Source organism: Crocodylus porosus, unplaced genomic scaffold, assembly GCF_001723895.1.
Source record: "Crocodylus porosus isolate Cpor-Errol unplaced genomic scaffold, CroPor_comp1, whole genome shotgun sequence".
NCBI lineage: Eukaryota > Metazoa > Chordata > Crocodylia > Crocodylidae > Crocodylus > Crocodylus porosus.
This window is the reverse complement of record NW_017728911.1, coordinates 27,871,210-27,884,556: the sequence shown is the minus strand read 5'-3', so window position 1 is coordinate 27,884,556 and position 13,347 is coordinate 27,871,210. Positions and strand designations below refer to the sequence as shown.

Here is a 13,347-nt window from a genome sequence, read left to right as displayed (position 1 = left end):
AGCTTCCTTCCGGCTCGTGCGGTGCAGCCAGCCAACTCGCGAGTGGGGCGGGTGTACGGCGAAGCCTCGCGAGATGGGCGGGCCCCGCCACCGCCCCGCGGGCCAATGGGCGAGCGGGGCGGGGGGAGCGGGAGGCCAATGCGGAAGACCAATGAGGGGGTGAGACGGCCCGGCCGGGGGGCTTGCGGGGCGGGGGCCGAGGCCAGTGAGGAGCAGCGAGGGTGGTGGGGTCAGGAGTGGGGCGCAGGGGGACGGCAGGCACCATGCCCTGCGCCCACAACGTGGTGCTCTTGCTGGACACGGCCAGCCCGGTGCCGAAGCAGCAGCTGCAGCTGGGCTCCCTGCGGATCCTGAACTACCTGGGCTGCAAGTTTGGCCTAGCCAAGGTCCGCTGGGGCTTCAAGTTCTTCGACTCGCTGGGCTCCCGGGGTCGAGCCTCACGCGTTGGCGACTTCCGCGAACTGGGGCCCCGCAGCTGGGAGGACTTTGAGGAAGAGCTGGAGGCCAGGTTTGGGATGCAGAGCTGCAAGTCTCACCTGCCCGGCCCCGTGCCCAGAGCCCTCCTCACCCAGAACGTGCTGAAGGAAACGCTGCTGGATTATCAGTGGGATCGCCCGGATATCACCTCGCCCACCAAGCCTGTCTTGAGAAGCCAGAAGAGCAAGCTGCTTGTGGCTCCAGATGAGCCGCTGGAGAGCCACATGCCCTCTGAGGGCTTTGTGAACTTCATCTTTCTCTTTTCTCCGTGCCCCCATTCCCAGAGGGAGCTGCTGCAGTTTGTTTCGGGGAATGAAGTCCATTCCTGTTGTGAGCTGCCTGCTTCTCAGGAGGTGGCAGAGAAACTCTTGCCCAGGAGAGTCCGGGAGATGATTACAGGACAGAAAATTGCTCTGTACTGGGTGGACACTGCTGAACGGTACAAGGTAATGAGAGTATGTGGCACGTCCTGCAGTGGTCAGTCATAGGGAACCATCTTCTTCCAGTTCCGTAGCCCAGTGGGGTTCAACCTTCCCATCCCTTTGAACCAAATGAATGGTGCAGGGCGGGTCCGTGGGTGCCATTCAGCCTGCCAGCCCAACGCTGCTGTGATCTGACGCATGGGGCCAAGTCTGGAAATTTGGTGGCAGGGGAGCAGTAACTGTGTTAATTACTGCACCTCCCAGAGCAGGAGACAGTTCCACAGGCCAGATCCAGGCCACAGATCTAGCCCCACTAGCGAGGTCAAGTTGCTCTAAGCCATAGTTTCTCAACCTGTGGTATGCATACCCCTGGGGGTACACGAGGCATAGGCAGAGGGTATGCAGGTACCCCAACACTCTCTCTTTCACCCTCTTTTCCTCTCTCTCTTGCCCTTTTTTCCCCTCAAAACTATGGCAAAAATTTTGGTATGCTGTGCATTGTGCGGTGCTTTAAATTCTCCAGTAATAATTGGCATGCTGCACTTCGCGCATTACTGGGTTCAGACCTCCCTGCTTTGGCCAGCATCACCTCTAGCCCAGGTACATACTTGAGTTGTGTACCTCTGGTGTAAAAGGTGGCAACCCTACCCACACTGGATCAGACATCTGTCATATCACAGCCTTATATACACAGCCTTTCTTCCAACATACGACACACATTAGTCTGTAAATATAAAATCCCCTGGAAAACTGAGTGTTGGGGTACTTACTAAAATTGTCAGAAGTTAGGGGGTACTTGCTACTTAAAAGGTTGCGAAACCCTGCTTTAGGCTTGTAACCTTTTAGAGTGAAATGCACTTGGGATACTTGGAGTTCTCCCCTGAACATCTAGCAGGCTGAGGTCCATGGTGGGTTGGCAGTTACACATTGAGACTTGGGTACAGCAGAAGATGTGAAACCTTGCAGAGAGCCGGTTTATGGGGTGCCTTATCCATTAACTTAAATGAAGCTGTTTTGCTTAACTAGCATCTGAAAAATTAGGTTTAAACTTTTGGGTGCCTAAATCAGGAACACACGCCTAAATCTTTGGCCTTATTTAGTTGTTAAAAAGAATGTCTTCCACATGGGTGTTGTGAGATTAGGTAGATAATACTTGCGAAGTACTTGCATATTGCTTTGGTGTTCAGGATGTAGAAAGCTTATTTAAGAGAGAGAAGAGTAAATGGACCTTCCCTCATAGCACCTTTCTAGGCAGTTCTTGTTCCAGGTTTTCTAAAAACGTAACAAGTATTCTCTTGCCTTGATGTCATTATCTGGGCAGTAATCACTAACTAGGAATCTTTCCTTTATTTTGTTTCAGTTGCTTGAATCTCCAGATCATGTTGGATACTGGACAATGGCTGAACTGATCCGCCCAGTTGGGGGCACCATTTTTCCATCCGAGACCTTAATTGCATGTTTGGGTCACCACAGAACAGACATTCCCGGCTTTCCTGGAGAGTGCGGTTCCTCTAAGCCACAGTTCATCCCGTGGACCTCCTCCATCCTGCCTTTTGACTCAACCTTGAGCTGCCTGCTCTCTAAGCCTTCTGTATTCCAAGCATCATTCCCGCAACAGAAAGGAGCATTATTTTTCAGCATGCATGGTAATGAAAGGGATGGCCAGGCCATACACAGTAATAGATTGTGTGTTAGAAAACAGATCTGTGATGCTTTTTGCTTGTGAACAGTATGAGTATGTTTAAGACCTCTGATAAAAGCAAACTAGAAAGACAGTACCCTGGCCAAGCTCTTAAGTGGCTGGTGATGTGTGAACCAAAGTACATATTGGCTTGTATTTCTGTTGAGTCTGATTTTGGAGAATCTACTTACCTGCTTGTGCACAAACCTCTGGAATGTTAGTTCCTTTGTGGTGGTGCCCTCTCTTTAGTGTGCACAAAATCTCCTGACATGCTTTCTCCTGTCAGCTTTTTTTTGGCTCATGTGGCTGAATGGGAGAATCCCTTTCAGACTGGTTCAGCTCACATCAGCGATGATGTGAATGTTGTCTTATCCACTGTGTTGGAGCTGAATCAATATCTCCCTCAGTGCTTTCAGTCTCTTTTTTCAGGATTACTAAAGATCAGTTCTGTAGCACATTTACTATAGAGCCACTCCCTGCCTCATCTTGAAGATTTTTCTGCTTTCTCCAGGATGTTCTCTTTAATAGCTGAAAGTTTGGCTTCATCCAGTGCCTTTTTATTTCCTTTCTAACAGGTGTGGAGAAGCAGTGGAGCTGTGAGGTGATCTTGGAGCCCTTAGTCATGAACCAGAGATACTTCCGGAGTCCAGTCAATATTTTCCTGAAAGGCAGCTTGACGGGCTGGAATTTGACACAAGCTGGCAGTTTTCTTACAGAGAGCTGGATCCTGCAGAGCTCCCAGGCAGGACAATCTGTGGAAGATGTGTTGTTTCAGCAGCTTGTAAAAAGGCTAACGACAGAAGAGTTATACTTGGTAAATGTTGTTCTCCAGACTTGATTAATACACTTTCTGGAAACCACCCAATATAAGAAGATAACAGGCATTGTATTACAGCAGTGAGGGCTCTGTTAGTAGTGTTGCCAGTATATTATAACAGCCTGCACCATGCTGTTTTAAAACCCCTTTGAAAAACGATTCGGAGTTCTAGCTATGAGCTGCTTGTTGGCCTTGGTTTAGGTTCCCACCCTCTTGGGGGTGGTTTGGTTTGTATGCACAGCTCTAGATAACCTAGGCATCTTTTCTCTTTGTACAGGTTGCTGAAGTATCTGCATCTGAGGCTTGGTCCCCCTGCACTGGTGTTCTGTCCCCACTCTCTGACTGTGCTGCAGTTCTTACTGTGTTCTGTAGTGAAAAGGCAGCTGAAGTTCAGAGACACCTCCTCCAAGGAACAGTAGTGGAAAACTCTTCCCAAGACTACTCCTTTGACCTCCCGAATATAGTGAGCAGTGTGTTGAGTGAAATTGATTCCCTGACTGGAGACAATCTGCCTAGTTCTGGTAAGGAAAGTGAAACGGACAGGAAATCTTCTTTTGACCGCTCAGAGTCTGATAGTTAATGGCTGTCTAGCTTTGGATCTTGCTCCATCTGGCTATCTGCTCGGGCCACAATGCACTAGCTTTCACAGCAGTGTTATGCTAGTGTATCTTTGCTTTACTAAGAGTAATACTAAGGAATGGTCATTTGTGCCAAGGAGCAGATGCTATAGAGGCTTTTGATTAGCAATGCTACATGACGTTTCTTGAGTTACCGTCTAACTTATTTCATCTCTGTCTATCCAGGAGAAACTCCAGTCCCAGAATGGGTCCAACAAGAATTGTCCTGCACAGGTGGCTGGAGTCCTGCAGCAGTCGAAGGGTGGTACCCTTTATCCAGTGTCTGTGGAGCAAGCTCAGAGTTGATGGAGTCATTCAGGTAATTTTCCTGAATACTATTCAGAGACATTGTGACTCTGTCCAAGTCCCTTGCACTTCTACAGCTCTAGATAAATGGCTTGTTAGGTGGGTGTGTGTTAATGTGCCAATTTTCTGTATTCCTCAGGTTATTTGAAGTAAGAACCAGGGTTAGAAACCAGGAATCTTGATTTAACTCTTAAAGCAGACTTGGGTGCTTGGGTACTCTGATGATAGGTGCCCTAGAAATACCTAAAGGTAGACAAACTACAGACTTCAGCCCTTCAAGGTTTGTCATAGTGAAATTCTCACAAAGGGATTCCTGAGTGAAACCTAGAAACCCCCCTACCTGGCACGACCCAATAAATATATTCCACTGCCTTTATCAGCACTGTCCCAGCAATGTTCAGGGCAGCAGGGGATCTGGAAAAAAGTGTGTGGTAGGGGACGGGACAACAGGGCAAGCTCTCTAGGTGATAGGGGCACTGGGGCTGACAACTCAAATGGTATGGCCAACATTCAGTGGGTTCCCCGTTCTTTGCTGATGCTGATATCTGTTTTGAACTGCTCAGGCTGCTGCAGGCTGTTTCTGTTGGTGAGAAGGAAGAGGTATCCCAGCCTGAAGCAGAGCTGACAAACTGTCTGTCTGAATTCTATCTGAAGAAGTCTGGTGAAGCATCTGTGCCATCTGGGCCACGGGATTACAAAAAAAGGCGTACGTATGTAATAGGTTATGTTGGTACTGAACTTTCCCATGCTCTTCCTGTGTCCCTCTGCAGTTCCCAACCAGAGCTTTGCTTTTATCCGGAACCTAAAGACTGCCCTCTCCTGAGCAAACAGTTCTGTGAAGGGGTTTTGGTGATTTTAACTTGTTTGCTAAGGGGTATCGTTACTTGTGTATAAAACGAGCTCTGGCTTCACTTGCAACCCAGTCAGGCTAAAGAGTTAGTTATTGAAAGAACAGCATTCAGGAATGAAGCAACATGAAAATTGTATGTGTTCAGTTCACTGGGTTGGGGGCCAGCAGGGAATGGGAGATGCTGTGTTTACCAGAGCACCCCTTGGAATAACCAGAAACAATGGCCACAAGCTGATAGAGAGTAGATTTAGGTTGGATATCGGAAAGAACGTCTTCATGGTTAGGGTTGCCAGAATCTGGAACGGGCTTCCAAGGGAGGTGGTACTCTCCCCTACCTTGGGGGTCTTCAAGAGGAGACTGGACAAGGACCTGGCTGGGGTCACATGACCCCAGCGCTTTTTCCTGGCATTGGCAGGGGGTCAGACTTGATGGTCCTTTGAAGGTACTTTCTGACCCTAGCATCTATGAATCTTAATTTATTGTGCTTAAACTGAACAGCCTCTCTGGGTTTTCGCAACTACAGAGACATGACTTTGTTCCCTTTTAAAAAGTAAAACACTAACCTTTTTTCCCCTTTTCAAGTAGGTAATTATTGCACATTTCTTAGTACTTGGACTGGCAACACAATTGGTTCCTGAAAACCATGTCTTAAGTTGAAACGTAACTTGGAACGAATTTTCTCATAAGGAACAATGTTATAAATAGGGGATTCGTTCCTGAACCAAGGCCTGATACCCTGTTTTCACCAGAAATACCTCAGAATTTTGTACTTGATCAATTATAGATGAGTAATATAGCTACATTAATGTATGTATATTGTAAATAGCAATCATATTGATTTGGAAGGACTGCTTTGAGGTGACTTTGCTGGACTTTTTGAAAGGCTCTTGGTTGGACTTTTTGAAGGGTGGGTGGAGTCTTCTCAGGAGTCTTGGCTGCAGGGTTTTCTGGAGCCTTGTCCACTTTCTTAAAGAAAGTGTCCAAGGAAGTTTGGACGGATGTTCTCCAGGGAGATGAGTGATGAAACAAACTTGTTCACTGGTGTGGTGTTGCATCAGGTCAAGTGTTGTAAAGTCGAAGCTGATGTCATAAAGTTGAAACAGGGTGTCAATTTATAAACCTTGTAAGTGCAAAGCATTGGAAGTTGAGGACTGCCTGTATGTCCTGGATTAACTGCTACTATGTTTCAGTTTGCAAGTTTAACCCCACCAGTATAGAGCAGGGGAACTGCATACACAACAAAGTGAACTCTGACGTATTTCCTTCTTTTTGTTTAGCAGGGCTTCTGTACTTAAGATATCACATTTTTATATTCAGGCTCCCATTTGGTTTAGAAATACATAATAAAAAACACCCTGAATTCATTTGGAAGACATGAGTCATTATGACTTCTAAGGGAACAGGAAGGGAAGGTAGGACTTTCAAAGGGTTTATTTTTTCTAAGTCATTAGAAAACATAGAAAACCTTTATTAGGCACAAGCATTTAAATAATAAATTAATGGAAGTCTTTTATGAAAGTGGTAAAACTCATTTTCTGAATTAAAACAATTCTGTTTCTACATAGGTTTCAATAGGATAGTCTTAGAGCAACCCAAGTTCCTTGCTTATAACTTTCCCCACTTGAGTATTCCTGTTTTCATTTTTCTCTAAAATGAGGCCCTTTTACCACTGACTCTTTCTTGACTCTTCTGGGATTGTTCTTCTAGTCTCAGCTCTCCTGTAGGGTACCTTGAGCACACACTCTGGCCACTGGTCCTTTTATGACTGAGAATGCAACAGGTATCTGTGCCTAAGAGTTACACTGGGGGTTTGTGACATAATGTTCCATGTTCATGACAAGCAAACTGAAAACATTACAGCTCTGAGTTGGCAGCCTCCATTTTTCCTTGCTTACTGGAGAGCCATAGTTTGAAAAGGAGACTGACTGCTGAAATTTGTAGATTTAAAGACAGTAAAAATTATAAAAATGTCATTATTGTATGCCTTCTGCCTTTCAATGCCATTGTTCTGCTAGATGGTGAGTGTGCATGGGCAGTCTCAGAACTCTAAGTAGCCAAAGCCTGAAGAAACTCACCACATGTGTTTTCCAGGTGGAGTGCCCCGAACTCCAGTCCGGCAGAAGATGAAGACCATGTCCCGCTCCCTGCAGATGCTCAATGTAGCAAGACTGAATGTCAAGGCTCAGAAATTTCAGCCAGATGGTATGCCCCCACCAGCTGGTGAGAAAGTGCCTCAGAGGTTGTCATTAAAGAGATCAGATGATAAGCTGGAAGAAAGAGGAAGAGCCCTGAAAATCCCCAAAGGTATGTGTTGGACAGGTTTGTCAACTCAAGTTTGTGGCAGGGTATATGGAGATAGCAGGAAGAGTAAATAGTTGTGTAGCCTACCAAGGTGGCTGTCTTGGGCGTAGGATTCTTCCTCCTCAGGTCAGCAGAAGTGATGCTCTTTCTCTCTGAAGGTTACTGTCCTGGACTGTTTGTAGTGACTGGATTTCACAGAGCTATTGGAGGAGCTATGTTCAGAATGTTTCCTTTAGTAAATTTTGTGGTCTGTCCATCTCTTTGCAAGAAAACAGCTGTTCTTTTTAACAGCTTCTAACTGGAAAGGGCAGCCAATTCTGTCTATTCTTTACTGCTTGCTTTTAGTTACTTTGTGTTGCATATCTTCCAGATTTCAAAACGGAGGATGAGCTGCTTTCTCATTTAACTGCAAGCTACCAGAAGGCCGTGACTGAGGGAGATATTCTCTTGCATGCATGTGCCGAGAATATGGTCCTGGCCATTAAAAGGTTTCTGAAAATACAAGATGCCCCAGAGCAAGAGGTAGGGAAACCTGTTCACATGTGCATATGCTGTCAGTTAACACAGGTCTTTCCAGTTAATTCCATGTGAGGATAAGGATCTTTGGGCACTTAACCTCAGGCTCTGGGATTCCAGAGGTGTGAGCTTTTAATGAAAATTATACCTGAGGTTCACTACTGAAGCATGAATTTAAAGAAAAACTCTTACCGTTTTTGTAACTCTACTATTTCATCTTACTTTTATGTGCATGTCTATAGAAAATAAGAAACATAAGTTCTTCTGCCAGGACTGGGTAACTTACATAAGGATCAGGCTGCTGTAATGAGTATATTACCTTGGAGTTCTAAGGAAAATTCTTTGTGAACTCAAGTCAACTGACTTGGTACTTATTTAAATGGAAAATGTATTTATATGAGTGATATAAGAAATGGCTGCAGGGGTTCTGGGTGTAGGAGCTTATTTAGAAACAAAGCCTACCTGAACACGTGTTCCTTGGCATTCTGATTAGAATTCATTGGAACAGACTCAATTAATCAAGTCTGCTCTGTGTTCTAATTAGAATGCTGCGGCGTTGCTGCAGCATCACGTGTATTAAGCCCCTGTGCATTTTAAAATGGCTGTTGGGGGTGCTTTATCTAGATCTTGTTTAACCAGCTTTAAATAAAGCATCCCATGGTCACTTTTAAATGCATGGGGGCTTAATACATGTGACACTGTGGTACTTTAATTCAGCAGCTGTGTGGGAGCTCTAGTTAAAATGCCACCTTCCCCACCCTGGAGCATGTACATAGACACTCAGTAATTCGCCAGGTCATAAATAATGAAGACAAAAAGCCTTTTTGGAACACAATTTCAAAACTGCTTTGAGGCTCCTGGAATCAAAACCCAATCCATGTGTGCAGCTTTTCCTGCCTCCCAAAAGCTCCACAAGTTGGATTTTACTTTTAATGAGTCCAGAACTGTAGACAAATATTTCATTGAGATAATATTGGTTTGGTTTGCTTTAATGCTACCTGATAATTCACAGCAATTAGCGATGGTAACAGGCCTGTTAGATCATTTTAATCCTTCCTTTGCCAGAGGCCAGTGTATGATCCTTTGTCCTTTCTCATTAACGTGTCCTATGCTATGAAGGTTATTTTGTTGTATGTCTGACTGACTGACGAGTGGCAGCTCTCATATGACTTTTGGTCTATATTGTCCTTTGTTCACTGTCATCCTACTACTTCCTGTACCACTTAAAAAAGAAAGAGGGGAAAGAAAGGTAACCCTGCCCCTAGGAAAAGGAGTAATTGAATCTGGAATTGAGCTGCTTTCCATACATTTAAATAGGATAGAGCCAGAATTTACCACATGAGGAATGAAAGTACCTGTGAGCCTCTGAAGTATTGTTCTGTGCATCTTTAGGTAGCCTGTGTGGACAGAGTCAGAAGCCATCTCTTGAAGACCAGCAAAGCCCTCCGACAAGACTATGGTACCAATCCTGACAAGAAAAACAAAGTCAGAGAGTAAGAGACATGATACTCTATTTACTGTGACTTGCTGTTTGCATCAGTACTGGGTAGTTGCTTTACCTGTCACACTACTGCAATTAGAAATGCATTTCTGCAGCAAACCCTTGGTACTGTCTGCCTTGGTGAATTAATTTCCCTTCAGTGTACATCTTGCTATGCAGAGAAGCGTGATACAGGCTCTTATGATAAAAAGTGATGCTTTCAGAGAAGATGACTAACCACATCTATGCTGAAAAAGAAGAAAAGCCCATTTTTTAAAGGTTTATTAGTGAATATTATAGTTTGGAAAGAGTTTGACTACATACTGTTTCTGCATAGGTGCCAGCTTCAAATATTTCTGCGCCTTGAGACATGCCTGCAGTGCCCCTTGCTACAGAACAGCACCGATGAAATGGAGCAACTGGTAGAAGAGGCAAGTAAACTGGCCTGGCTGTGTTCTAGTTAGGAATAGGGTCACTGACCAGAAACCTATAGCTTGCTCAACATGGTCTCTGTTGTTTCCACCATTAATCAAAGGGTCTCTTGTTGGAAGTTACTGATGTATGACTCTTTCCTAATTTCATCCTCTCTTACAGATGACAGAGATGCTGCGTATTTTGTGTCTGGCTGAAGACCCAGGATACCTTACAAAGTTTTTGGAGGAAGTCCTAGCATTGTAAGTGCTTTATGATAATGACCAAATACTAAGTGCTGTCAGGGGCATATAAGCTTATGTACTTGTCATGGATAAACAGTGAAGCTTTGAGTATTGATTTAAGATGGCTTTGTAAGACTATCCTGGAAATGTGCTAGCTCAGACTTATTCTACTTGGTCCACTTTATCCTGATGGCTAAAGAAAGGACAACAGAGCTTTTACTCTTCCATCAAAAACAGGGAGTTGTCCAGTCTAAGCAGGATCTTATAACTCTGAATAAAGGCCTGGTACAGAACATGGAAGTGAAAGCCCACAAGAGATGGAATTGGGGGGTTAATTGTGTGTTTAACATACTGCATGGTACGTTCCAGGTATATGGATTCTATACCGAGGATCCTTGGGAATCTTTACTACAGTTTGGGCACACAGATTCCCCTGAAGCTGGCATCTGTTCTGCCTGCAGACTTTTTTAGTGATGACTCCGTGACTATGGATAGCAAATCTCCAACCCATCCCCAATCCTTGCCATCAGCCCCAGCTCCAAGCACAGAGTCGGAACAGCTGGAGGAACTGCGCACCAGATCTGCCAAGAAAAGGAGGTGATAATCGAGGGGAAATGGTTTGCTTCATTCCTGAGTCCTCTGGCTGATTAGCTACAGCAGTTACGGTCCCTGTCCTGGTGGGCTCTTGTTGGATACCTAGACAGAGCAATTTGAAAATTGCTGATCTTGTGTGTACATTACCTGTTAAGTATTTGCTTCTGGGACTATATCCTAACTTGGAGGGTGGTCATTGTCTTTGTACTGCCATGGCTGCTGATGGAGAACTGTGGTTTGGGCCTCTGACTCAGTTTAAACTTATGAGACTGTAACACTTCAACAGTCAGCAAACTTCTTTCCTTAAAGTGAGTGTTAGTACCATGTGACATCAGAGCAAGCACTGGTTATTGTGCAACTGATTAGCTGGTTGGTAACAGAGTTGGAATGCTGCTTCACCGTTTGTTTGTTTTTTTTATAACTGGTTTCCCAGTTTCTTTCCCAGGAAGGTTTTTGTGCTTCAGTGGTGGTAGTGTAGCACTTGGATTTGATTTCTTTTCTTTTTTTTTTCTTTTTAAAGAAATTCTACTACTTAGTAGGTTGCAAAGGTGCTAAAGGGAGCCCACAGAAACAATGAATCTGCAGTTTACCTCCTTTGGTGCTGAAAGTTCTGCACACTATGGGACCTTGTAGCCTTAAGCATCACTTGTGTACGTGCAATAACATGTATATAAAAATAAAATACCCAGGCAAATCTATAAGTCTTTTCCATGTAAATCGTTATGCTTGGCTATAGGAGCATATAGGGTTCCCGAGAATTTGTGGCTAAGATTGAACTGATTACTTCAGGATCCCTAACCAGTGGCTGGTCTAGTCTGTGTGCTTTTGCACAAATGAAAGGCATTTCAGCCTTGGCTTTGGGCCCCAGTTAAGGTTGTTTATCTTCAGACATCTAAAGGTGCCTCACAATACAGATAATGTGACATCGCTGGTATCCCAAAGAGAAACCATTTTACCTGTGTGGGGAGAAGTTGAATCACCCGCCTGTAGAAGCAAACTCAAATAAGTTGCTTATGACATTGTGGTATAGCTGGTAACTGCATCTCTGTTTTTATTGTGATTGCATTTTTTTGTCCTTGCTACAGGAACAGTGCCTTAGCCAGACACAGGAGTATGACAGAAACGTCACAAAACTTGCGCCAAGTTGAAATGCCCAAAATTCCAAAGAATCTCATCAGAAAGGTAAAGCTTTCCCGTAGGGCATTAGGTGAGGCAGCTTCTGCAGGCACAGCAGCATTTTGATCCCAAACAGAAGTGCAGAATCCATGATCTTGCAAATGTTGTTTCCCCATTGAATGAGTGCATAGGATGAGCTACCCAGACCTCATTCTGAGGCAGAACTTGATAACATATTCTGTGTAAATGTAACTTCCAGGGAGGTCAGGGGAGGGGCTTGATTCTTATGAATAAAAAAAAAATAGCAGCTTAACCCTTAAGTAAATCAAGCTACTTCTTAATTTCAGGAAAATTCTCGCTGTTACCTTGCTGCTGAGAAACCCAAACAGATGCCTGCCCTGCAGAAAGAGGCAGCACAAGGTATGAAGACTTCTGTTTTATTTCACAAAAAAGCTGAGTGTGTCTTTGCTTAGACTGATTTCATTATATACAAATAAATAGGTTGAGAAAGTGGTCTGAGGAAAAGTGCGAGTTGGAGTGAATTCACTCCACACACTTGTGTATGCACAAAAATGACACTATTGTTTACACATAGCATAAGGCAATAAATCTCTAACACCCCTTGCTATAGCTCGGATTCTTGAAAGCCTATATTTCCAGTAATCCTAATAGAGATGATTTGGCATCTGGAACTCCAAGTAGCTGATTTCTCCTTAGCCTGTGACAGTACCATATAGCTAGAAAGCACAGAGACATTAACTCTCAAAAGAAATCCAGGAGGAGGATGGGGACAGCATGGCCAGTGATATTTTCCAGCTTTTCAGTGCTCTTTTACACTCCTGGAAGGTTATCTGCTTTCATTAGTATCCAGTGTAGGCTTACTTATGTCCTTTCTAACTGCATTGTATTAAGAGCGAATTACGTTTCCATTGTATATCTGCTCATTTTTTGCCCTGTGTTGTTTTCAGAGGTGACAAAGGTGAGAAGGAACCTCTTCAATGAGGATATGCTTTCTTCATCAAAAAGGTCTCTAAAGAAGATGCCTCGAAGTCAGTCAGTATCTGCTGTGGAAGGTGTGAAGCACAAAAGCAGCTACTCGGATGAGGGCACTAGAGGTAGGATAGAGCTTCCAACACACTGCACCTGCTAGTAGTTAATCTTTTCTTCATTGCTCCCACCCACCAAAGAAAGAAAAATTATTTTCTGGTAACTGCAACTTCAGAGCAGATACCTTCTCCTCTGTATCAAATGTATGGCAAGATCCAGCTAAAATATTATCTCCTGCACTGTTTAAATCCAAACAGACTCTGTTAATTGAAAACCCTGTGGAGTCTCACAAAGACCAATCTCATAAGAGAAATGTATACAGTTTCGTTAACAAACTAAGGGACTGTGGCGTTGACACCTACACAGTCAAATGGGTCGCTAATTGGCTCGAGGGCCACATGCAGAGTGGTGGTGAACGGGTCATTTTTGACCTGGAGGGATGTGGGCAGTGGGGTCCCCCAGGACTC

General features: G+C 44.4%; 1 protein-coding gene across 1 annotated transcript in view; it reads left to right on the top strand.

The window, feature by feature from the left end:
• The first annotated feature begins 253 nt into the window (after nucleotides 1-253).
• The window catches only part of TICRR (TOPBP1 interacting checkpoint and replication regulator), a 22,285-nt gene continuing 9,191 nt past the window's right edge, over nucleotides 254-13,347 (top strand). Inside the window, exons 1-15 of the mRNA XM_019533729.1 lie at nucleotides 254-923; nucleotides 2,260-2,545; nucleotides 3,156-3,394; nucleotides 3,675-3,918; nucleotides 4,201-4,333; nucleotides 4,884-5,026; nucleotides 7,262-7,474; nucleotides 7,842-7,993; nucleotides 9,380-9,480; nucleotides 9,805-9,898; nucleotides 10,062-10,141; nucleotides 10,493-10,720; nucleotides 11,803-11,899; nucleotides 12,181-12,253; nucleotides 12,802-12,948. Coding sequence (XP_019389274.1) covers nucleotides 264-923; nucleotides 2,260-2,545; nucleotides 3,156-3,394; nucleotides 3,675-3,918; nucleotides 4,201-4,333; nucleotides 4,884-5,026; nucleotides 7,262-7,474; nucleotides 7,842-7,993; nucleotides 9,380-9,480; nucleotides 9,805-9,898; nucleotides 10,062-10,141; nucleotides 10,493-10,720; nucleotides 11,803-11,899; nucleotides 12,181-12,253; nucleotides 12,802-12,948 — 2,890 coding nt within the window. The 5' untranslated portion in view covers nucleotides 254-263. The remainder of the gene's footprint in view (nucleotides 924-2,259; nucleotides 2,546-3,155; nucleotides 3,395-3,674; nucleotides 3,919-4,200; nucleotides 4,334-4,883; nucleotides 5,027-7,261; nucleotides 7,475-7,841; nucleotides 7,994-9,379; nucleotides 9,481-9,804; nucleotides 9,899-10,061; nucleotides 10,142-10,492; nucleotides 10,721-11,802; nucleotides 11,900-12,180; nucleotides 12,254-12,801; nucleotides 12,949-13,347) is intronic.